At 38.8% G+C, this 25,934-nt stretch overlaps 1 protein-coding gene, 1 long non-coding RNA gene and 1 pseudogene across 4 annotated transcripts in view; 1 reads left to right on the top strand and 2 right to left on the bottom strand.

Annotated features, from left to right (window-relative positions):
- Positions 1 to 5,837: 5,837 nt before the first annotated feature.
- LOC130857550 (cytochrome b-c1 complex subunit Rieske, mitochondrial-like) lies at positions 5,838 to 8,540 on the bottom strand (annotated as a pseudogene).
- Positions 8,541 to 19,095: 10,555 nt separating this feature from the next.
- On the top strand, positions 19,096 to 24,589 carry LOC130856770 (lysozyme C-1-like). Its single transcript, XM_057741605.1, has 4 exons — positions 19,096 to 19,291; positions 20,544 to 20,708; positions 22,441 to 22,516; positions 23,774 to 24,589. The coding sequence occupies exons 1-4, from the start codon at positions 19,096 to 19,098 to the stop codon at positions 23,838 to 23,840; spliced, it is 504 nt and encodes a 167-aa protein (XP_057597588.1). The 3' UTR covers positions 23,841 to 24,589.
- LOC130856771 (uncharacterized) overlaps positions 21,662 to 25,934 on the bottom strand; it is a 33,761-nt gene continuing 29,488 nt past the window's right edge. For all 3 annotated transcript variants that reach the window (XR_009054676.1, XR_009054677.1, XR_009054678.1), the window contains one exon: positions 21,662 to 22,467. This is a non-coding gene — a long non-coding RNA (uncharacterized LOC130856771). The remainder of the gene's footprint in view (positions 22,468 to 25,934) is intronic.

Genomic DNA, 25,934 nt, shown 5'->3' with positions numbered 1-25,934 from the left:
ACCACAGACTGCTTTCTTTCACTACTTTACAGCCATACCCATCTCCTCACTCCCATCCCTCACCCCTGGTAACTGCTCCTCTATTCTCCATCTCTTTTATTATGTTATTTCATACATGTTAAATAAGTGGAATCGTTCAGTACGTATCCTTCTGAGATTGGCTTTTTTTTTCTTTCAGTATAATTTCCTTGAGGGTCCTACAAAATGTGTGTAGCAATAGTTTGTTCCTTTTTTTTTTTTAGTTTCATTTCTTATTTATTGGCTGCATTGGATCCTCGTGGCTGCACGTGGGCTTTCTGTAGTTGTGGAGAGCAGGGGCTACTTTTCATTGCAGTGCGTGGGCTTCTTATTGCAGTGGCTTCCCTTGTTGCAGAGCACGAGCTCTAGGCGTGTGGACTTCAGTAGCTGTGGCATGTGGGCTCCATAGCTGTGGTGCATGGGCTTAGTTACTCTGTGGCATATGGGATCTTCCCAGACCAGGGCTCAAATCCATGTGCCCTGCATTGGCAGGCAGGTTCTTAACCACTGCGCCACCATGGAAGCCCTAGTTTGTTCCTTTTTAATCACTTAGTAGTATTACATTCCATGATGTGGACCCATTAACCAGTTTGTTTGTTTGACCATTCACCCATTCAGTGAAATCTGGATTGTTAACAGTTTTTGGCTATTAAGAATAAAATGCTATGAACATTCATATATGAGTTCTTACGTGAAAAGAAGACATTTCTCTGGGTTAAATACCAAGAGTGAATTGCTGGCTTGTGTAATAGTCCATTTTTAGTTTTGACAGGAGTTGCCAGGCTGTTTTCTAGAGGGGCTGTAATACTTTACATTACCACCAGCAATATATGAGTGAGCCAGTTTCTCTGCATCCTTGCCAGCATTTGGTGCTATTGCGATTTTTAATTTTTTCATTCTCATTTGTGTCATGATATCTCAGTGTAGTTTTAATTTGCATTTCTCTGATGGATAATAAGGATAAAATCTTTTCATTTGTTTATTTGCCACCTGTATATCTTTCTTCTTTGGAGAAATGGTGGTGAATGTCTTTGTGCCAATGCCGAGTTTCTAATGAGATTATTCTGTTTTAATGTTGAGATTTGAAAGTTCTTTATGTATTCTAGATAAAGGGACTTTTGTCTGATAAGTGATTTGCAAATTTTCCCCCTGGTCTCTAATTTGTCTTTTCATCCTTTGAATGGGGTCTTTTGCAGACCAAAAGTTTATTTTGATGAGGTCCAATTTATCTATATTTCTTCCTATGAATTATGCTTTTGGTGTCAAGTCTAAGAATTCTTTACCTGTTCTAGGTCTCAAAGATTTTCTCCTATGTTCTTTTCTATAAGTTTTATAGTTTTACATTTAAGTTCAGGATTCATTTTGTGTATAATTTTGCGTAAAGTATGAGGTTTCGGTCAAGGTTCTTTTGTTTGTTTATTTCTTTTTGCCAATGGATATTCAGTTATTCCAGCACCATTTACTGAAAAGGGTATCCCTCCTCCATTAAGTTGCTTTTGCTCTTTTGTTAAAAATTAACTGGGCAGGACTTCCTAGGTGGCGCAGTGGTAAAAGAATCCGCCTGCCAATGCAGGGGACACGGGTTCGAGCCCTGCCTTGGGAAGATTCCACATGCCATGGAGCAATTAAGCCCGTGTGCCACAACTATAAAAAAAAAAAAAAAAAAAATTAACTGGGCATATTTGTATGAGTCTATTTCTAGGCTTTCTATCCTGTTCCATTGACCTATGTGTCTCTTTCCTTCCACATTATACTATCTTGATTACTGTGATCAATTTTTAATAGCTGTCTTTCCAGGTGGTACCTTTTTATTGTTTATTTTTCCTCAAAAATTTCTAAAGTTAACTAAGAAGTAGATGCCATGAAAGTAACATAGGTTCTCTGTTTTCGCTGATTCTTATTCTAGTATAAGATTGTATAAACTATGATGAAATCTTCTCATATATTCTTGTCTCTCTGGATTTGTGGTTTATTCAGGCAGGAGAGTGTTACGTGTAAATACTATGGCATGTGATGTATTAAAATAATAAGTTGTCTTTATTGTTTAGAGAGGAGAAAGAACTGAGAGGGAAGAAGAGGAGCTGTCATTTCTTGACTGTTTAAAATTTGCCATAATCTTCATGGTATGATTTCAACTAAGCTACAGAGTAAGCATCAGTCCTCTCATCTTGTAGAGGAAGAAATTGAGCTTCATAGAGTCTAAATAATGAGTGTGAGCATATTCTTCGTAGAGTGTGACTTCATGAGGATGACCCTGGCTGGGATCATAGAGATTAGTGCAGCTTTTTCATCTTTTTTTTTTTTTTTAAAGAGAGAATGGTGACTTGGGCGAATGTGTATGAGGTGCCTGGAGCCAAGTTTATATCACTTACAGGACACGTGGACTCTGATGGTGCTGATTCAGCCACGGATAACCTCTTCATGGTCGGACAAGGTTGGAAAGAAAGGATATTTAGCCAGTACCTGTCGCATAATTCTGTATCTTGAAAGGTACCCTGCCTTAGTGTCCTGCTTCACCCTTCAGAAGTGTTTTCCCAGTTAAGGTCCCCTTGGCCACAGTAACAGAAAATTGTGTTCTATCTTCTTTAAACACCTCTTCCTTTTGAAGTTCAAAGAATCCAAGGATACTTCCCTCAGTCCAGAGTACCTATCTTATTTACTCCCACTTCATCCTGAAACTGGACAGCCCAGACAACTCAAGAAAATGCCCTGTTCATCACAGCTCTTACCACTATTGGTAAGCCTCTGTCCTTCTCAAGGAGAGGCCAAGAGACTGTCCCTTTCACCAGCCTGGAGACAGTTGTTGCTGAAGCAAGTGGGAAGCCCTGTCAGGGGGAATAGATGCTCTCTGTTGCCAGGATGCTGATTGCATGGTGACCCATGACTGACCTCTCATTGGGTGTTATACTGGGACGCCTTCTCTTCCAGCCCCAGGACATGGATGTCTGTCTTCCCACAAAGCTGGCTCCTTCCAGAGTCTCTTATCCCCTAGTCTTGCCCGCCCCCGACCCCCAGCAGAGTCTAGAAGGCCTTCCTTTCAGTGGGGCTCTCAGCCTTACCAGGCAGGACGCGTTAAAATGTGGCTGTGGTAGAGAGAAGCCAGGGCCTGGATCACCCAGGGGAAAAAAAACCGGAATCATCTTTCAGCAGCTGCTGAGCTGAGAATGGGGTTGACATAGACAGGAGGGACTGTGAAAGAGACAGACACTCATAAAGTCTGTATTAATACGCCAAGAATATTGCATTATTCTGTTTTAGCATACTGATCATGTTTTTATGCTTTGTATTTTATGATGCGTTAGCATCTTGGGGGTCTTGCTGGCTGGGGAGAGACTGCCCCTCCCAGGACTAGCTAATTCCTAGAGACAGTAAATAATTCGCCTGGAACATGCCTTTCATGTGCTGACAGGCAGGTCGAGAGCCCATACTTCTGACTGCCTCCTTTACCCAGCTCTCACACACTGAGCCCATATCTCTCCTGCCTTAAATCACCCCAGGGCCAGGGAGCAAACAACTAGAGAGCATTCCTGTAGCCCAGAGCCCACTGAAATTATTCAAACTAAACATAGGCAAACCATTCTCACACATAAATCATACCCATATTTTCTTAGGTCAGTCTCCCAAGGTAATAGAAATAAAAGCAGAAATAAACAAATGGGACCTAATCAAATGTATAAGCTTTAGCACAGCAAAGCAAACCATAAACAGAACAAAAAGACAACCTACGGAGTGGGAGGAAATATTTGCAACCGACAAGGGCTTAATTTCCAAAATATACAAACAGCTCATACAATTCAGTAACAAAAAGCAAACAACCCAAACGGAAAATGGGCAGAGACCTAAATAGACATTTCTCCAAAGAAGACATACAGATGGCCAACGGGCACATGAAGAGATGCTTGACATCACTAATTATTAGAGAAATGCACGTCAAAACTATCATGAGGTACCACCTCACAGCAGTCAGAATGGTCATCACTAAAAAGTCTATAAATAATAAATGCTGGAGAGGGGGTGGAGGAAAGGGAACCCTCCTCTACTGTTGGTGAGAATGTAAATTGGTGCGGCCACTATGGAAAACAGTGTGGAGGCTCCTCAAAAAACTAAAAATAGAGTTGCCATATGATCTAGCAATCCCACTCCTGGGGATACAACCAGACAAAACTTTAATTCAAAAGCATACACGCACCCCTAGGTAAATAGCACTATGTACAATAGCCAAGACATGGAAACAACCTAAATGTCCGTTGAAGGATGATTGGATAAAGAACATGTGCTGTATATATGTATACACACACACACACGCACACACACAATGGACTATTAGCTATTAAAAAATGAAATAATGCCATCTGCAGCAACATGGATGGACCTACAGGTTATCATACTAAGCCAAGTATGTCAGAAAGACAAATATATGATATCACTTATATGTGGAACCTAAAAAAGGATACAAATGAACTTATCTACAAAACAGAAAGGTACTCACAGACACAGGAAACAAACTCATGGTTACCAAAAGGGAAAGGTGGGGGGGAGGGATAAATTAGGAGTGTGGGATTAACATATACATACTACTATATGTGAAATAGATAATCAACAAGGACCTACTGTATAGCACAGGGAACCCTACTCGATATTCTGTAATAACCTAAATGGGAAAAGAATACGAGGGTGAGTCAAAAATTATCCATGCTCTGGCTGTAGATTTTATTTTAATCAACTTTTAGAAAAGACAAATACATTTTTTGACATAATCTTCTTGCTTTTCAATACACTTTGTCCATCTGTCAAAGAGCTTTCGTATTCCCTCGTTAAAAAATGTTTTAGGCTGAGCTTTGAGCCACGAATGCACTGCGGTCTTCCCTTCTTCATCAGAAGTGAATCTGGCTCCTTCTTGATGGCTAACACTTGTGCGACGTTCCTTGAACTTCTCTGTCCATTCAGACACACTTCTTGGTGACAAAACACTTCCTCCATACTGTGCACAAAGTCTTCGATAAATAATGGCACCAGGTACACCCTCAGACCACAGAACACGATGCTCTTCTTTCATGCAAATCACACACAAGTGGAGCATTCATTTTTTGCTCACACCACAGTTGCAAATGAACTGAGGTAACATATTCACACCTGCACAGCAGTGACTGGGGAGACAGTAGCCTTGAAACTCTGATAAGACAGTGTGGCCAACAGAAGTTTTAATGTAACTAGAGTGCGGATAATTTTTGACGTACGTGTGTGTGTGTGTGTGTGTGTGTGTGTGTGTGTGTGTATAACTGAATCACTTTGCTGTACACCTGAAACTAACACAATATTGTAAATCAATCATACTCCAATATAAAATAAAAAGTTTTAAAAAAAAGAAAACAGATAAAAAAACAGCAGCAACAACAGCTACAAATAAATGGACAGCTGAATTCCATGATTTAAAGAGGAGAGAGATTGGTAAGGAGAAACGAGATGTTGTCTGATGTTTTTCTCGTGATTAGGCAAGGATTATGTGTTTGGGAAGGAAGACCACAGATCCCATTTTCATCACATGGCATCTAGGATACATACGATCTGCATAACTTATTACTGTGGGTGTTAACCTTGATCCACGGGCTGAAGCTGCATTCGCCAGGCCTCTCTGCTGTGAAATTACTCGTTTTCCCTCCTGTCCATGCTGTACTCTGGGGAAGGAAGTCGTTATGCCCAGCCCACACTTTACGGAGTGGGGACTTACACTCTGCTTCCTTGTGGGCAGAGAACCTATGTAAATTTTTGGAAGACTTTTGCATGGGAGACTTGTCTATTCTCCCTTTCCTTTGTTTCTGTTTGCTCATACACTGGTCTGTAATTTTTAATTAGAATTAACTGTCAAAGACACTGCACCTTTGAAGTCTTTGAGCATAACAATGTTTAACAGTGGCTTTATTAGGTGAATGCGTGAAAGTATTCAACATTAAATTCAATTTACTTCACGTGTTTGCAAACACATTATTAGGAATCCTTAAATATTTCAAATCAACTAATTCAAAGTACAGAAGGCTTGTTCTTCAATAACTCTTCTGAGGTGACACGAAGACTGACAGAAGCCTATGACTGCAGTCCAGGTCTCTAACCAATAATCACTGTATCATCACTGGTGAACTCATATGAGGGAACTTCAAGGTTGAGAGGTGCAGGCCCCTTCCTGATCCTGCCGGATGCCTCATAGTGTGACCCATGGCAAGGGCAGTAATAACCACCAAATCGCTTGCGTGTGCAACGGGTGCACAACTAAGATGAGTGAAAACACCTATCAAGATAACCCAGTCAGCTTTCTTGTTCTAAATCATGCGGGGCATCCCTCCACTGGGACACTTCAACTGCAGCTTCCTGGTCAATCTCCTTGGTCCTACGGCGCACAAACAGGGGTTTGCCTCTCCATGTGAAAGCCATGTTCTTGCCCTCTGGAACATCAGATAACTTGATTTTGAGTTTGGACATGGCCAACACACCCGCAGAAGCACTCATGCTGGAAACAACCTGAGAGACGACATTCCTGGCAGCATACCCAACACCCACAGCAGTTGTTGCAGTTACCAAACAGGAGGAACCTTTCCTAGCCTCACTGCTCTCTTTTGAAGACTTTGTACTATCTAACCCTTCAGCAGGACCATAGTCAGAGAAGTCAGGCACTGTGATGTCTGTATGGGAGCAAAGAACAGAAGCATGGGCATTGAGGCCCACGGGGGTGCCCAAAGGCCGGCCGGCGGGGCCTGGCCACTCAGCGGCTCCGGCACAGGAAGGACCGACAAGGGACATGGCCGACAAGGCGGGCGCAAGAGGGCCCGGGCAGGTGGCGACCGACGTCACGGCGACAGCACCTGCCTCCCTTTCCTTTGTTTTTAAATTGGTTTACCTCCATCTGAAATGATGAAATAACAAAACACTCCCAAGATGTCCATTGCTGAACACACAATTTATTTCTTGTTCATGCCGCAGTGTCTTCATGGCTCAACAAGTGGTTCTGTTCCACACAGTCACACAGGCACCCGGGCTGCAGAGGTTTTACCCACAGGTAGCTACACCTTCTGACACATACAACTTCACCAGTTGCCAAGGCAGATAGAACGCACTGGAGTGTTTTGCACTAGCAATTAAATGTTTCAGTTTCGAAGTGACTCGTATCATTTCTACTCATAGCTCATTTTCACCTTGCTATCCTCAGCATTAACATGGTGCCTCTAATACAGGAAATATTCAGTCAACTTTTATGATTTATTGAACCAGTTAATGAATTCCTAAACTTACGACCAAATGTTACACATGACCTTCTTCCATAATACAATTATTCATGTATAATTTCTTGACAATTGAAGTAGAAATTTTTTTCCCTTACTGACTTTAGTGAAGCGTTGAATAATACCTTCAAGTTTTTACATACATTGGCATGAGGAACCCTGTGTCTCAAACATATTGTCTTATTTCTAATTTATTCCAGAGGCCTGAGTTAACTCTTTATAAAAAATGATTCTCTCTTCAAAATTCTAGATTATCTTTTATAATTGTTTTCTCATGTTGGAGAAGCACATCCTTATGTAGTTTTTTTTTTTTTAAATTTATTTATTTATATATATTTTTATTTTTGTCTGCATTTGGTCTTCCTTGCTGCACGAGAGCTTTCTCTAGTTGCTGCGAGCAGGGACTACTCTTTGTTACGGTGCATGGGCTTCTCATTGCGGTGGCTTCTCTTGCGATGCATGGGCTCTAGGCGCACAGGGGCTTCAGTAGTTGTGCCTCACAGGCTCTAGAGCGTAGGCTCAGTAGTTGTGGCACGGGGGCTTAGTTGCTTCGAGGCATGTGGGATCTTCCTGGACGAGGGCTCGAATCTGTGTCCCCTGCATTGGCAGGCGAATTCTTAACCACCGCGCCACCAGGGAAGTCCTGTGGTTGGTTTTTACCTGTAAGTTTGTATTACTTCCATGCATCATTTGTAATAGCAAAACACTTTTTTAACACAGGTGGTCAAGAGAGAAGACTAACACCTTAATGCATTTTTTTATACAGGAAGTTTACCAATTTTGTTGAATCCCTACAATGTACACATGAATGTGCTTCTTTCTGAGAAGGCAGAGGAGAAACCTTAAAGGAGCACAAGCCCTCAAAGAGCTCATCATGATGAATATGAGGACAATATGACAGCAAGCCACAGAATAGACAATCACATCATAGATTACATGTGATTGACGTACGTGTGTTATAAACTCTGAGTCCCCAGAGTTCAAGGTTGGCATGCTCTGGATGCAAAGTGGGTTGCAGGGGAGAGAAACTGGACACAAGGAGACTACTTCGAAAGCCATGTCAGTAGTCCTGTCACAGAATTCAGATCTAAACTAGGTTTCACACACCAGAGTACGTCAAGGATATTGGACCTGCAGTGGATTGAACTTCTTACATGAGGAAGATATTTTAAGTGTAGTTTTTATTTAGCTTCATTTTAGTCCCATTATTTTTCACAAAAACTAGCAGTCACGTGTGTATGTATGTATGTGTGTGTGTATAAACCTTCCCATTTTAGAAGATTGTATTCTTATGAGGAAACTTAAAATTATCTTAACTTCCCAGAGGTTAAAATACCCATTCATCTTTTTTAAGCAGGTTAGAGTTTACCATTCTATATTTGTAATAATATTTCTAATTTACTAAATTACTCTTTAATTGAAAATCATTTTGAATCGGCAGTCAAGGGAACTATTTTCCAAAATAAACGTGTAAGGCACTGATATTAGCCCTCATCATCTTTGGGTCGGGTCATTGTGCGACTTGTGTGTAAATGGTGCTATGCTTGTGAGTTCAGATCCTATTTGACTGAGTTGGAAATAGACCACTCCCATGCCAGCAAGCAGCCATCTCACAGAGGTATGATATTGACCTGATATGGGGGGTTGGAGTGAGAAAATGCGTGCCTGCATCTTAAACAATTTAGAGTGAAGTCAAAGGGATAACATCATCATCTTCAATTAAATGTGTACATATAAATTGTTGTTAAGAAGAAGTTAAGCATATTACCTTCTTTGCTTGCTAAGGGTAACGATAAAATGTTTGTCGAGAGGGGGGAAAATACAACCCAAGTATATGACCTTATTCCCCTATTTGCAACAATTTCTTCTCTCCTCTCCCAACATTTTGTGATGTTACCAGAGCTAATTTACAGATTGAAATCACTGTTTTCTAGTTCAATGAAAGAAGTTTAATGGCTATGCAGTTGCACTGGCACAAATAAAAAGACTGAACCAAACCTTAAACCCAAAAGTCATACTTAACAGAGAAATGAAATCAGAATACTCTTCTGGAAAGCAGAAACAAAAATGGGAATATTTCCATCTCTTTGTTAACAAGACTATGTTTTATCACATGTTTGAAAAATTGGTTACCTATTTTATGATAATGTCTCATGATGAATGCCCAATTGTTGTGTAAACTAAGAAGGGATTTTGTAACCTGACCAATGTGGAAAGGGAAATATTTGTTCATAATGTGAAAAGGGGAAGTGAGATCCAGCCTAAGTTCTAATTGCATTGACTTTGGAAGTTTAAAGATAACAGAAATAATATTACAAAGAAAGTATTCACAAAGAAATCAAAAGCTTTCCACAATTATCAGTTGTTTGCACATCAAGAATACCGATTTTTAAATAGTCTCTAATTGTTCCATTCCATTGCCTGGTGTTAGATCAACCTCTGAGAGAAAAATCACACGTTAAAAATAAATACATAAAATGGGTTTGCACAGCTATATCGGGAACTAAAATCAGACAAGAGGTGGACAAAGAAGTTATAGCATATTGAGGGGTGCCAACTGGGTTGCGATACAATTATCGGTTGTTTGCACATCAAGAATATCGATTTTTAAATAGTCTCTAATTGTTCCATTCCATTGCCTGGTGTTAGATCAACCTCTGAGAGAAAAATCACACGTTAAAAATAAATACATAAAATGGGTTTGCACAACTATATCGGGAACTAAAATCAGACAAGAGGTGGACAAAGTGTCAAGGGGTGAGAATTGGGTTGCAGTGGAATTTCTTCCCATTCACTTCAACTTTTACAAGGTAATGTGGTAAACTGAAAAGACCACGGAACTGACCTGAATCCAAATCCCAGCTCTTCCACTCACTAGCTATATGTCTTTGGGCAAGTGACTTTTCTTCTCTAGGACATATATTTTTTCATCTGTAAAATGGATATAATACCTACATTTAAGACCTCTGTAAGAATTATAAGTAATGTTTTTTAAGTGGCAAACACTTCATAAGCATCTGGTAAACAAAAGCTAGTATTATTTACCTTTCCTTTTCCCCTGTGTCTCGAAATAGTCTGGATAATCTCCAGTCTTGATCATTCGAATCTCCTAAATATCTCTTGAACCCTCCCAACTCCATTACCCAGGCCCCACCCTTGTCTGCCATCTGGATTACTTGTCAGTTTTCTAGCAGCGGTCCCTGAGGCCAATCTAGAGTGTCTTGTTTTGTTTTCTTAAGATTCTGATCTAGTTACTCTCCAGTTTAATACTCATGAATACTTTCCCATTGTCTCTGGGATTAAGTGCTAAATCTCACTGTTTGGGGGATTAAGTTTCCCCGGTCTGATCCGGCTCACCCCTCCAACTTTCACTTTGCCACCAGATATCCTCACATTTCTTTCACTGTCTACATAGCACATTGGGGAAACAGCAGGAATGAAGACAGAGAAGAGAGTGAGAACATGGCAAGTATCAGGAATGGTAAAACCTCCACTATGACTAGCAGATTTACTCGGCTAGTACTGTTTTTTAGGCTTAATGATCAACAGATGGGTCAGTAACTTGTGGCTCTGTGCTAGAGCACAGTAACTAGAGACTCTTATAGCACAGTATTGGCATCATAGTAGAAATAATTTCTCTTGTGTTTGTTAAATAGTATGATTTTTTCTCAGTATGAACCAATTACCTGACTCAACACAAAAACAGCAAGGCCATAGAGTAAATTAAGTACAAAAGCTAGATGATTTCTGGAGTCTGGATGGTGTCAGGAGACGCAGGAAATTATCTTGCTTGTTTGACCTATTCTGCAAAGAGTGGGAACTTAAATTACAGGGATATTGAGAGCTAAAAGAACAGAAAGTGGTCACTAATCCTTGAGGAAAAAAATACAGTGGTCTGGATTAAGCAAACCCAAATCATTTACCAGTTTTCAGTGACCCATCTACCTGAGGGACCAACAAAATGCCACCTTTGGATTGGGGTCAAGCACTATTCCTAAGTCAGGGAATGTCCCCACAGGGAGCCTCTCTGACCTGGGGCCCAGGCTGCTGGACTTGCTGGGAGCAGCTGAGTGCTGGTCCTGTTTCACAAGGCTGTTACGCAACTACATTAGTTGAACAAGAAAGTAGTCCACCTTAACCTCTCAGCGTCTGGGCTCCCCTGGAGCTCCCATCTCCCTCTGCCCACTGCAAATTCTCCTAGCAGCCATGCTGCCACAGTAGAGCTGAGACCAGGTCCTCTGCACCCCTGAGCCAAGCGACACAAGGACAGCATCAGCTGGGGAACGAGGTGAGTCCAGCTGCCCTGACCGTGGTCCCCCGAGGTCCATAATGGCTTCAAGCAAATGGCACGGCTTCACTGGCAAGTGATTACTTATACCCGTGACGAAACTCATGCCAATGCCAATTTTCATCGATACAGGCAATTTTCATTTACCAGCGTCAGTTACTTGCCGTGGTTGTCCTATTTTCATACATTTTCATGTCCCTCATATACTGACACAAACAGATTTTAATTTTGTGCTAATAGAGAAAAGCAGGATTGTAGGAGCAACAGCAACAACAAAAAGCAGTGGGATAGATTATAGTGAAACAAGATTATCAAGACAGAGAGGTCTGTCCGAATAGTCTGTCGCTGAAAACTGAAACACCTAGACTTACCTCCAGAATTAATGGTGACCTAAATCATGGAACCAAAGAGCCATTTTCAGGAAAGCAGTTTCATCTCTAGGGTTCCCAAGAACCATCTCACTTCCCACTCACCAATCACATTCTCTCCAATCACATTCAGAGCAGGTGAGTCTAGATCAAATAGCTCAGTGGGTATAAATTTGCTATACCATAAGTGGGTGCAAGAAACACCACTTTGCTTTATTTTTCTCAATCAAACAAAATTTGTCTCTAAGCCCTACTTCCCCAAATGGTGAGTCAACGATAGTCTTTTTAAACATTTTTAGCTAAGCCCCTGCCCAGGAGCTTCCAAGCATCTCAAGAAACTACAGAATCCAGAAAACTTAAGGAAGACCTTAAGTTTCAGTCCAGCACTGAGCTGTTCAGACGGTGGTTATTACCCAAGCTGACGTGGCTCATCCGAAGGCAGAAGCTCCTTTTCAAAGCTTCACTGAGTCCCAAGGCAGGGCAATTAGTGTTCAATGTCCCCAGCAGCTACATGCCATCCAAGAGATTTCTTGCCCACCCCCCACCCTCCATGGGAGTGGGATTCAGGGCCCTGCCACTTTTCAAGCCTGCTACCACTATCATCTTAGATCTGACCAAATTTGCCTCCTCAGTTCCCCTGGCCTCAGGGAACCCCCTCCCCAGTTTATCCTCCTTCAATGATACAGTCCCCCAAATAAAAGCCTGGATGGGACATAGTGTTCCAGGAGCTTGCCAACATGTGTTTTATTCTGAGGAATATAAATTGTATTCTTGTAAGAGTATTTTTTAGTCTTTTAAAAACATTAACTATACAATAAAAATGATCCTACCAAAACAGCACTGTTCTGAGATGTTGTCTCACATTTCTTTTTATATAGCTTATATACCATTTTAATGCAGCTCATGAAGCTCAGTGAAAATTTAATATTTAAGTCTGTTCCGTTGAAGCTTAAGAGACCACTGATTTGAGTACAGAAGAACTGCATAGCAGAAAGGTAATTTTAAAGTTAAATAGAACATTTCTACAAATATGGCTGAGTTCACATATACAGAGGAATGTCGAGGACTTCAAAATATTCACCCTTTTTTTAGTGATTCTGCACATTCCTCTGTGTGTGTATAATTATTTATCATTTTGCTAATTGCAAAAGAAATATATGCTGAAAGAAGAAAACTTGGAAAATGCCAAAACATACAAATTAAATAAAAATTCTGAAGAGTATTCATAAATGACCACTGTAAACATTCTGGTGTATGTCTTTTTGTTCTTTTTCTTACATAGTAGTAACATTTTCAAATGCTTTTTAATCATAAAATACACGGATGTTTTTTAAGTCAAATAAAGTATCATAAGTTTAATGTTAAAAAATGGGTCTAACATTTCCCACCCAATTCCCAACACTAGAGGTAATCTCTTTAACTATATTCTAATATGACAGCCACAAATCTCAAGAGCATGATTAACTCTACTCAATTTTGATTTTCAGTCCTAGATATTTTCTATTTATTTCCATCAAGGAGGACGGAGATTTAGCTCTCTCTCAACTCCCCCCCTTGCTGTTCCCCTTTACAACCATGCACAAACACGAGTATAATATGATGGTATAATTTCGTTGTATTTCTATTCTTAAGTCTTTTTGGTTTTCTTGGAATTAATAATTGCCTCACTTTTCTGTTTGCTTAGTTTTCCATGTACTTATTCATGTATTAATTCATTACCCAAAGTCTCCGCCAGAGTTGTCAAACTCCTTTCAATGGGTTCAGACCTTCCAGGCCATCTCTAAGTTGGGTTTTCCCCAGGAGCCCACAGGACACTTCTCCTTTCATCTCAATAATTTCCCTTCTCCTCTCTCCTGTATTAGAACCCTGTTTCCTAGAACCCACATCTTCTATCTTATTTGCTCGTTTTACTTTTTATTTATTTAGTTACTGTCCACTCTGCACAGCTTGCAGGATCTTAGTTCTCCAACCAGGGACCGAACCCGGGCCCCAGCAGTGAATGCGCCAAGTTCTAACCGCTGGGTTAGAACTGGGAATTCCCAGGTCTACATCATTTTGTAATTTCTAGAGACATATGCCTTTTTATAGTACAATTATTTTAAGGTGGAAAAAAGAACATGTTATTAACAGACCCAAATATCTTTAGTTTCTCTGTAATAAGAAGTCAAAGCAGAAAAAAAACTTATATTTGGCAATTAATGTTCAGTATTTTCTCTCATTTGGAAATGATCTAGACATTCAATGAATAGCCGTCATTTAAAGTTAAGGTTATGAAAAGATTTTGGAAACTATTTTTAAGCAGACATTTTATAAAACATAATGATTGTTGCAAAATGCATTTACAAAACTTTTCAACCACTTACATCCATTTAATTCATGTGTTCTTAACAATTATGGTTGAGTTGCCATGAAAATTTCATGAGATATTAAAAGTTAACCATCATTTTAAGTTATTGTTGTTGTTGACAAACCACGCAAGTAGCAGAAATCACAGAAGAAAAGAACCTAAACATTTAAATGTGGATATTTTTCCCTACGATGTTGACATATGTTACGAAAATCATTTTTATTGTAACTTTATTTCTTAGGTTGAGTTTGTAATTTTATAATCTCAAGCATCTAGTAGAGATAACATAAACTTATTTGACTTGTCTTGATTTATACAAGTGCTTATATTTTCTTTAAGCCAATTAAGTAGAACTCTTTCACAAGTGTTTAGGAATACTATCCAGAGGGAGAAAGATTCACATATATAGAACATACATACATAGATATACATAAACATATAGACACATGCAAACAGAGATGTTATAGCTTTCATTTAAAATATTAGGCACAGGACTTCCTAGGTGGCACAGTGGTCAAGAATCCGCCTGCCAGTGCAGGGGACACGGGTTCGATCCCTGCTCCAGGAAGAGCCTGTAGTAATATTTGTGGAAAAGACAAGGTTTTTACCTATGGAGGCTGTGGACAAAATTTGGGGCAAGGGAGCTTATGGAGCTATCAAATAGCAGTTTGTTTTTAAAAAATCTTTCTCTGTCTCTCCATTTTTTTTGCCCCAGGCCCATGATTACTTTAGCCAACAATTATCTCTTTGGATGCTTACATTTCAAAGATATGGTAAGATCAGTATTTCCAAGGGACTGAGAAACGCTAAAAAGGAACTCAGGGGCATATTTGCCTATTATCAGAAATCTAGGATAATTACTGTAATTTCTCTTTTCTCTAACGGTAAGATAGGATAGTTCAATGATTTTTTTTTTTTTTTTTTTTGTAGTGCAGGCCCAAAATTCAGGGAAGACCTGGACCTGGTGGGATCTGCTTAAGGAACAATAAATCAAGTCTTCCAGTGTAATTTCTGGACCTTTGTGAAAGCTCTTTCCCTGGCTATCAGGGATAGCCAGGAAAAAAGCCTGGGATTTACGTAAGTTTTACACCAGCTTGAGTGCTATCTGCAGTTCTTGCCATTTGTTCTCTGATCTTTCCCTCCTAATCTTGTTAAGGAAGTGTTTTACTTTTCTCACACTAGCCAGGGTATTCTTCTGTATCTGTCTTTTCTTTCTTTTCTTTCTTTTCCCTTCCTTTCTTTCTTTTCTTTCTTTCTTTCTTTCTTTCTTTCTTTCTTTCTTTCTTTCTTTCTTTCTTTCTTTCTTTCTTTCTTTCTTTCTCTTTCTTTCTTTCTTTTCTTTCTCTCTCTTTCTTTCTTTCTTTCTTTTCTTTCTTTCCTTCTTTCCTTCTTTCCTTCTTTCCTTCTTTCCTTCTTTCCTTCTTTCCTTCTTTCTTTCTTTCTTTCTTTCTTTCTTTCTTCCTTCCTTCCTTCCTTCCTTCCTTTCATCTGGTCTTCCCATAGGTACCAATAAGACATTTGTTTAAGACGAGAGCTTTCTTAAAAATCCTTCTAGATGTAAAAGTCCAAATCTTCAACATATCTGTTTCAATTGTGACTCCAAACCAGTAAGTCTTTTATGGCTTAAAACTAATTTTAGGGCTTAACCATGGACACAAGAGGTATCCCCTAAGAAATGTAGCCCTCTCAAGATGCAGAGCCACTCGGGAGATAGCCTAAGAAAGCAACGACCTTCATTGTCACAGGTGGCAAATAAACCTCTCTCTCCCACAGAGTGAGACACCTTCAATCACTGACCTACTTCTCTGTGTTACCAGAAAAGGAATCCTGGGATGAGAATTTTTCCCTCACAAACAAGGCAACGAAGGTAGAGGTGATAAAGACCCCTTATGGACTGAGACCCTTTATTAAGAAAAACTCCCCTGAGCGCTGACATGGTTGGACAGAGAGAATGTTGCCTTTCACTTCACGTCTTAGGCTTCTAGCTGGCTGGCTAGCTGCTGATGCAAGCCTGAAAGACAACAGGCACCCCCAAGTGGCAGAAACCAGAAGGAATATTCTCACTGGTTACAAAGCCAAGTTCTCAGTACATAAAACAAGACAAATGGAGATGCTCATCTTATGGTTTTTCATCCTTATGACAAGTGACACAAAAGACAGAGACAAAGGAAAACATGACTTTCTGGGAGGCTAAGAATCAGTACCCATAGGTGTTGATTACCAAAACCAAATTCATAAGAGTCACGTTTCAAGATCTATCTTCACAAATGTTTTTCTCCTGCCACTGTGAATTTGGAAAGGAAGGGACAAGGAGAAATGTTTCTCTCCTCTCTTGACTGTGCACTACAGACAGAGATCTGGGAGACTGACATAGTAAGAATTCCTACCTGCTGTTGGTCCATCATCAGTTATCCCAAATCCCAACTGCAGTCTCCAGGGAGAGTGGAGTGTTCCAGCCTTTTACTGTGCCATCCTCATCACCAGAAACTGGACAGGAGGAAACATTGGTTTCCTTGTACCCTTTTAGGTTTTCAGCTAGGGCTCTGCAAGAAAAGACAGATTAACAAGAGAAAAACAAGTTTATTAACATGTATCAATATATCCCACATAGACTTATGAGAAATGTGGGGACGAGTTACTCAAAGAGGTGGCTGCACCCTGGACCTCCAGATCATCTTAACCAGAGAACAGTATACTTTTAGAGGAGCGACAAGACAGAGGAAAAGAGTACTAGGTTCCAAGGGTGGCACATTGTGGGACGATCCATATATAACAAACCAATGGAAGACAATAGCTAGTCAGTAAAAGTTGTTTTGTAGAGTCCTCTTTTGCTGTCTTGGGGCTAAGTGTCCAGGGTTGCTGGTGATTAATTTCTGCACAAATGTATGTTCTGCTTTCAGGAAAACGGGGAGGGCAGAGAGCTTTTCTTGGATCTGCTTCTTCTCAGTTGCCTTCAGCTCAAAATAATCCTCATGCCAAAGGCCAAGATTTTTGGTGGCATATTCTGGTGCTCTGTGTAGGTTTTCCTATAAAGTTCCCTTGCTTTACAATGACCCTTTATGCTCTAACATGGAAATGTGAAGTAAGGCATTGTCAGAAAGGAGTTAGGCTTTGAAGACCTGTAGATTTGTACTCCCTTTCTTTTCCCTCAAACATAATAGTTATGCTGAATTTTGTGTTCATAATTCTGTTGCTTTTCTTCATAGTTTGAACCATGTACCCCAAAACTATGTTGTTTACCCATATTTTTTAGTTTTATATCAATATTTTATATATTCTATGACTTGCTTCTTTTGTCAACATATTAGTATGAGATTTAACCATATAGTTGTAATTCATTTTCATTCCTATGTGGTATTCTATTGTGTGATTATATCATGTTTTTTAATCCATTCTGTTAATAGAAATGTAGATTGTTTTAAAATTTGCTATTATAGTGCTGCTATAAACATTCTTGCACATGTTTACTGATGGGTATGCACAGGTTGCTCCAGGGCAGAGTTTTGCAAACTTTTTCCATAAAAAGACACATACGAAATACTTTAGACTTTGCAGGCCCAACGGCCTCTATCACAACGGATAAATCCTGCCATTGTAGCATGAAAGCAGCCATGGACAATATGTAGAAGAATGAGTGTGGCTGTGTTCTGATAAAATTTTATTTACAAAAACAGGCAGTGGCAAGATTTAGCCGGTGGGCCATAGTTTGCCAGCCTGTATTCTAGGATATATATTATGAATGTGGTATCACTGAACATAGGGTATTTGGAACATACAAATATCTTCAGCTTTAATAGACAATGTGTGATATTTTCCAAAGGAGATTTTTCAATTTTTATTCTTTACTAACATTCGAAATTGTCCGAATTTTAAGTTTAGGCCAATCTCATAGATGGATATGAAATGAAATCTCATTTTAATTTGCATTTCTCTGATTAAGGTTAAGCTTTTTGTTTCTCTTTGGAAACATGTTTACTTGGCCATTTGTCTAACATGAAATGCCTATTAAAGTTCTGTGCTCATTTTTTTCTTGGGTTGTCTTATTATTAAATATACAACTTTATAAAAAATATTTTGAATGTTTTTCTTGTGTTAGTCATATGTGTTGAAAATGTCTTCTCCCTGTTTATTGCTTGTCTTTTCATTTTCTAGGGAATCTTTTAATAAATAAAAGTTCTCTGTATAATGTAAGATGTATTAAATTTTTTTAAAGACGTGAAAAAAAAAGGATTTAGGAATGTTGGTCACATGAGGCTTATTTATAATAGTAAGACATTGATTAATAAATTAGGAATTCACAATAGTAACCAAAAAAGTTAGTGTAGGAGTCTGGCTGAGCAGCATGGAGTCGTGCTATGTACCTGTCACAGCAACACGCAGTGAGGCACATGCTTCTGTGGAAAGTGTATATAAAGTAATTTTAAGTGAAAAAGATGAAAGATAGTGAAGGCACATAAAACAATTTAATGAAAATGAATGTTTATGAAAGGTTGGAGCTCATTTGCAATTGTGTAAAATGCTCATTCAGGTTTTTTTTTTTTTAATAGTTGCTTAAATTCATAATAAAATAGGAGGAAGTTCCTCTTTTGGCAATAGTGCCAATTCCAATTCTTCCTGAGCAATGTCTTTCAGCAATGCCATTTTATTACTTTCTTGCAGGTTAATTCTTAGGACATCAGAATATCCCTCTTCAAACATAAGGAAGAAAACTTTTAAAGTCAGTGGACCAATAAACAGTTTCTATTTTCCACTTATCTCAAAGGGTGGAGCTCCCAAACCACTGGGAGAAGAAGGAAGTGAAAGATGTTAAATACCAGGGCCAGCTCCCCCTGGTCAGTCTGGAGGTCCTGCTTCTCAGTCAACATGAAGGCTCTCCTCATTCTGGGGCTTCTCCTCCTTTCTGTCGCTGTCCAGGGCAAGATATATGAGAGGTGTGAGCTTGCCAGAACTCTGAAAAAACTTGGATTGGATGGCTATAAGGGAGTCAGCCTGGCAAACTGTAAGTTAACTCTTCCTCATCCTTCCAGATAGTTAATCGGGTGCCGAACAGATGCTAATAGAGAATGAAGACTAAGCAAGGGACTTTGAGTGAATGGACTTTTTTATTCCTTTGAGGGTTTGCACACTTACAATGGCTAAAAAACATCAGCTTGTTCCTTTAGAATCACATGTGCCACGTGAAGGATTGAGGCATGGGAGGGCCAAATTCTATACCATTCTAAGCAGGCCGGAACTCACTGTACTCTTCTAGTGCCACTAAATTTGCCAGCTGGCACATGTAGGCTGACTGAGAGATAGTTTTGAGCCCCTGGGGTATGTCTGCCAAGCCCTTGGTGTTCGACTCCAGCCATTTCCAGTTTGGAACTTGGGTTCTGCAAGCCTGAGTCATGCAGTATTTCTCTCGGTTTTAATCCCCCTACCATGATGCTGGGTTTAATAGCAAAGGTTTTAAAAAATTACTTTGAACTCTTAAAACAGGGACAGGAGCAACCTATTTCCCCTTAATCCATATCTATATAAGCATCCCTGAAATGCGGCATGAAATGACATTTTATTATTCTTACTCTAGTTGATTAATTAGTTTTCATTTTCTTCCACAGAAGTCAAAATGTGCCCTAAGTAAAAGTTACTTTGTATTTTATTCCATATATGTGAATGTAATCAGTGTATTTTTCAGATTGAATTCAGACATTTCTCTCCATAACTATTTTTGAATGAATGAGCAAATGACTAGATGGATGGATGCGTGGATGACACAGTTGTGCCTATTCTATGACTCTTGTTGTCTGGATTCTAATTTGATACCCAAATTCACCTTTAGGTATCATAGGAAATTTTCTTTCTCCCAGAAAAATCCTTAGTTTTCCTAATAAAAGCAATTTTCCATTGGCATATGCATCTGCTGCTGATTACCAAACCCACTCAACAACTCTGTTGACTTTCTGTTCTAGGCTGAATCCTACCTGAGGGATGAGAGCAGGAGAAGGATAATAGCAATGGAAAAAACAGCTATTTGAATATTTTTAAAAATATGTTATCTTGTTTCATTAGTATTACCAGATGATTTGCTAACAAAAGAATTCTCTTAAGGACCGTTTAACACCAAAGTGTTAAAATATTTTACAAGTATAATACATCTTTATACTTATAAAGTCGTTAGTAAAATAGAATTAAATAGAACTATATAATTATGCTGTGAACTATAAATCATATGGTGTTGCTCTTTATTACTAAAACTATGTTTTTTTCAGGGATCTGTTTGACCAAATGGGAAAGCAGTTATAATACAGAAGCTACAAACTATAATCCTGGAAGCGAAAGCACTGATTACGGGATATTTCAAATCAATAGCCGCTACTGGTGTAATAATGGCAAAACCCCAGACGCAGTTAACGGCTGTGGTATATCCTGCAGCGGTAAGACAATAGAACGTTGAGTGATGGCACAGGACCCATCTGGTTATACTTGCAAGAACAGAGATTCAATACAAAAGGAAAGGTCTTGAAGGGTTCATCAGGGATCTAGAAAAACTCTGTCTTAACTTGTAGAAGCTCTCTATTATCCTCCTCATAATTCCTTAAGTAAGAAATTAAAGAGCTGATATCATAAAAGGTTGCTGTTTTCCAATATAAGAAAGTTTCTGGAATGACCTCTCACTTTATTATGACTAGACTTGATGCTTTGTTAAGAACCAGGCTGCTCCTCCTACTTACCTTGTTTGGGGAGGTGCAGGGATAATTTGTTTGGGTGGTCTTTTTTTTTTTTTTCTTTTAAACCTACCCTCCTTTATTGGAAAACAAAAGGATTAGTAGTTAACTAACCAAAGAGGAGGAATATGTATGGTCCTTTTTAAAAAATCGTTTTTAATTTTTATTATAAAATGCTTTAAATATGTGGAAAATTAGAAACATTAGTATAATAAACATCAATATGCTCATCATGTACTTTAACAGTTGTGAACATTTTGTCATATTCACTTCTTTTATGTATACATTATGTGTATATATATATATTTTTTTTTGGCTGAGTGATTTCAAAGTGAGTTAGAAACATTATCACGTTTCATTTCTAAATTCTTTAGTTTGCATCTCCAAAAAATATAGCTTCCATATATAAACACTGTTATTTTAACAAGTTAATTTACAGATTTTGTTTGATTGGGGTGAAACAAATATTCTATTCAGTTCCTTTTAAAAGAGAAATAACATGGGATCTTTAGTGCCTCATATATTAGAGAAGTATTGCAAAACTGATATTGTTAAATGCTTAAATATTAAAATTCCTAATAGAGAAGATAGTCTTACAATATTCTTTTGTACCTGGTTAATTTATTTTAAAAAATATTTTTTATTAAATATAATCTGTGGTCATTGAATAAGAATTCTTACGACCCAGAGATGTATGACCACTGGTAACTTTTGGTATACACATATTCTTTCAGGATATACATCACAGGTGTGTGATTGTAAAGCTATACACATATGTCCCCACATACAAACATGTAAGCAATGTGTGTTTCAACAAAAATGTAATTGTACTATAGTTACTGCTTTACAATTTGCTCTTTATTACACAAAATTAATTTGCCAAAAAATACCAATCCTTATTATTTTTTAAATAATGAATACAATTCCACTTTATATATCCATCCAACTCTTAATGTTAAGTATTTAGGCTGTTTCCATTTTCCCCTTTTATTAATTGCTGTGAAACACCTTGTACATACATCTTTGGGTACCTCTCATTTCTTTCTTTCTTTTTTTTTTTTTCTTATTTCTTTAGGATAAATTTCCAGTAGTAGATTTGCTGAGCAAAAAACTGCTAGACTGGTTTCTGCTTGTTTGTTTGTTTTTGTTTTGTGGTTTGTTTGTTTTTTTTTTTACAGTGCTTAGTAAAAAGAGAAACATATCACATTAGCTAATAATTCCAGAGCTTCCAATGACTTTGGTAAATGAGAAACAATATGCTTTATTTCAAGCCAAATGCGATGGAGAAAGAGATTTCCATCAACATTCACAGATACATGGACTCTTAAAAAAAACTTTCAGTTGTTCTTTCCTCAGCCTGAGAGAATAAAGCTGGCTTAATTTAAAGTTAACATGAAATTTCTATGAATGTTGTCTTCATTTCTTACCACCTCTTTTTCAGTTTTGCTGACAAATGACATCAGTGAAGCTGTAAAATGTGCAAAGAAGATTGTCAGTGAGCAAGGCATTACAGCATGGTATGTTTTTTTTCCCTTTCAGTTTTATTGAGATGTAACTGACATATACCACTGTATAAGGTCCACAGCATAATGATTTGACTTACATACATCATGAAATGATTATCACAATAAGTTTAGTGAACATCCATTATCTCATATGGATACAAAATTAAAGAAATAGAAGAAAAAAAATTTTGTGTGTGATGAAGTCTTAGGATTTACTCTCTCAGCAGCTTTCATATATAACACAGCAGTGTTAATTATATTTATCATGTTGTACGTGACATTCCTAGTATTTATTTACCTTATAACTGGAAGTTTGTAGTACATTTGACTGCCTTCATCCAATTCCCCACCCCTACCCCACCCACAACCCCCACCTCTGGCAACCACAAATCTGACCTCTTTTTCTGTGAGTTTTTATGTTTGTTTGAGTTTGAAGTAGAATGGACCCACAACACTGTGTTAGTGCCTCTTACAGAGCATGCTGTGTGTGAGGCCTGAAAGGGGAGAGCTGTTTTACGCTACTGAGAGAAGTGGGGGGATATCTCCAAGGACCAAAGGATGCTCCTGAGAACAGAAAATTGCAACTTTAGATTTATGATAAACATATTACATAGAAAAAATCTACTTTAACTGATTCAGAATCTTATTCTTTTACTCTTTTTTTTAGGGGATTTATAGAGATTTTTTAAAAAGTACTTATTTATTTATTATTTTTGACTGTGTCAGTCTTCCTTGCGGCATGTGGGCTATTTGTTGTGGTGGGTGGCTTCTAACTAGTGGCGCTCGCGGGCTTCAGAGCCTGGGCTCAGTAGTTGTGACATGAGGGCTTAGTTGCCTGAGGCATGTGGAATCTTAGTTCTCCAAACAAGATTCAAACCCGCCTCCCCTGCATTGGAAGGTGGATTCTTCACCATTGTACCACCAGGGAAGCCCCAATTTCTAGAGTTTTAAAAATTCTCCACACTCTACAATTCCCTGTCATATCCTGAAATTATTTTTGGAATTAAGTAAATGTGGAATGCACTTGGCAGTTGTGTTGTGGACTACACAGGACTCAATATTTTTGTTCAGCATTCTGTGCTCTAGTGAAGGCTTGGGGGAGACTTGGTATGCATATGTCCATTTAATAAACAGCAATACTTGGATGGATCTATAGCCTGTATTTCATGTATTGATAAACTATTTTGTTCTCCTAACAGGTCTGAAGTATGTATACTACATGAAAGTATGTTTTAAGCTTATTACCATTTATTTCATCTTTCTCTGCAGGGTGGCGTGGAAAAATCATTGTCGAGACCGAGATCTCAACAGTTACGTTGAGGGTTGCGGAGTGTAACTGTGGAGTTTTCTTTCTTCAGCTCATTTGTCTCTTTTTCATATTAAGGTTTTCATATTAAGGAAGTAATAGTTGAGTGAAAGGTCATACTATCATTCTTTCAAACAAATAATGTTTTCACAAAAGCAGGAGCATGTAGTCTTTCTTCTAAGAGGCTTAATGTTTAATGAGTTTATTGTTTGATAGGCCAACAATATTTTTCAGTTTGCTAACAGAACTAATGCTGGTGAATATTTGTCTAAAGTTGTAATTATCAAATATATCTCCAGTACATTCAGTTCTTAACCAGAGAAATAACCCAGACTTAATCTTGAATGACAGAAGTACTCCCCAATATGTAATAAAAATACAAGAAAAGAATATCTTTAAACACATTGATTTTAGGCAAAAATCCCAGCTGTGTACACATGTGACCCCCTTCATCTGTTCTGTCATCTCCAAAAACTGTAAAAGATAACCAGTCTTTGTTGGGCAGTAATATTTTAAACAGGAGTAGAATGCCCAATGGCTAAAAATGAAAACAGCTGGAATGAAGAACTTGGTTTCACAAAAAGTGTGACGTTTGGCTTAAATGTTTTCTTAGAAATAAACTCACAATTTACACATCAGTTTATTTTAGACCTTTTTAAAGAATTCATTTATGCATCTTGCTGATCATGAAGGAATATAAGGAGGGATTAGATGGGCTGTTGCTTTTCCTTAATGTTATTTGCTTAGATTCATGCATTATGACTAAATTCAGAGACAGATGAGTTTGCAAGTATTGAAACGGCTAATTAACCACAGGTGTGAAATTATGCATGCTGTAAAAAAATACAAACATTTTCATTAAAAGCTTTGCAATTCATACCTTGTCTCTCTTTGTTCAGAGACATGTAGTCTCTGAAGAAATATATATGTACATATTTGGAAAAAAAATGATCGGACACTTAGTATTTCTTGCATTCTTACCGGTGGCAAAACAGCTGGATACTGCTGGAGGAAACTCCATAAGCAGGCTGACAGATCTCACTTTATTGTTTTTATTTTTTTGGCTGCACCACATGGCTTGTGGGATCTTAGTTCCCTGACCAGGGATTGAACCCGCGTCCTTGGCAGTGAAAGCTCAGAGTCTTAACCGCTGGACCGCTGGAATTCCCCTCACTAAATTCATAACTCTCAAGTCAGCGTGGTCATCTTAGCCACCTCTCTGCAATCCTTCTGTGTTGATGTCCTCGCTCTCCAAAGTGACTGTTCACTTCTCTCATTTCAAAGTCCCAGCACACATGCCCAACCACTGGCCTTCCACACTCCCTGCTCTCAGTGGGTGCCCTGGCCTCATATTACACTGAGACAACAGAAGCAACCTCATACAAAATTCTCCCCTCCTCACCACCAAAACACAGGTCTCATCTTTCCCTGGGCCCATCCTCTCTTCTTTCCCCTTTATTACTATGATGAAGGGCCTCTTCTCCTGCCAATGGCAGTGTCTCCACATGCAATCTTCATCACAGCCCTCTCACTACTCCAATTTAGGCTGAGTGTTTCCTGCATCCTGAGTTTCTCCCTCTTTGCTGGTTCACTCCCATCCTTGTACAAACTGCCCTGGTAACCCTCCACCTCACAAAGAGCTGTCTGTGGACTCTACATAACCCTCCAACTACAACATCATTCTCCACTCTTTTACAGCAGCACTTCTGGGACGAGGTACCTATCTTCACCAGCTCCACGTCCTCACCTCCCTTCCTCTTTTCAGCTCTTCTTAATCTGACTTCTCTCCTCACTCAGCTGAAATCTGCTCCAACATGACTCCTTCCATGATGCGTTGGGGCCAGTGCTAGTGATCACCTGTGTCCTGTTCACCTTACCTGATCTCTCAGCAGCATCGGACACAGTGAACTATGTCATACTCCTAGAAAACTTTTTCTTCCTCAGCTTCTCCTCCTTTACATCCTGTCTCAATGATCGCCCCTTCTCAGTTGCTCTGGGCTGGCTGTTTCTCTGCTGTTTTGATTGTGGACTGTGGGAGTGCCCCAGGGCTCAAGCCTATAACCATTTGATGGACGTATTTTACTTATTCATTTCTTTGTCTCTTCTTGCTGAAGTATAACTTTC

This window comes from Hippopotamus amphibius, chromosome 7 (assembly GCF_030028045.1).
Source record: "Hippopotamus amphibius kiboko isolate mHipAmp2 chromosome 7, mHipAmp2.hap2, whole genome shotgun sequence".
In the NCBI taxonomy this organism is placed as follows: domain Eukaryota; kingdom Metazoa; phylum Chordata; class Mammalia; order Artiodactyla; family Hippopotamidae; genus Hippopotamus; species Hippopotamus amphibius.
The sequence above is the reverse complement of the archived record's forward strand: the minus strand, read 5'-3'. Positions and strand labels throughout refer to the sequence as shown.

Coding starts and splice junctions, on each gene's coding strand:
- LOC130856770 (XM_057741605.1), top strand. CDS start 19,096: ATGTTAAATACCAGGGCCAGCTCCCCCTGGTCAGTCTGGAGGTCCTGC. Junction 20,709..22,440: donor CTGTGGTATATCCTGCAGCG/GTAAGACAATAG, acceptor CCTCTTTTTCAG/TTTTGCTGACAAATGACATC. Junction 22,517..23,773: donor GAGCAAGGCATTACAGCATG/GTATGTTTTTTT, acceptor CTTTCTCTGCAG/GGTGGCGTGGAAAAATCATT.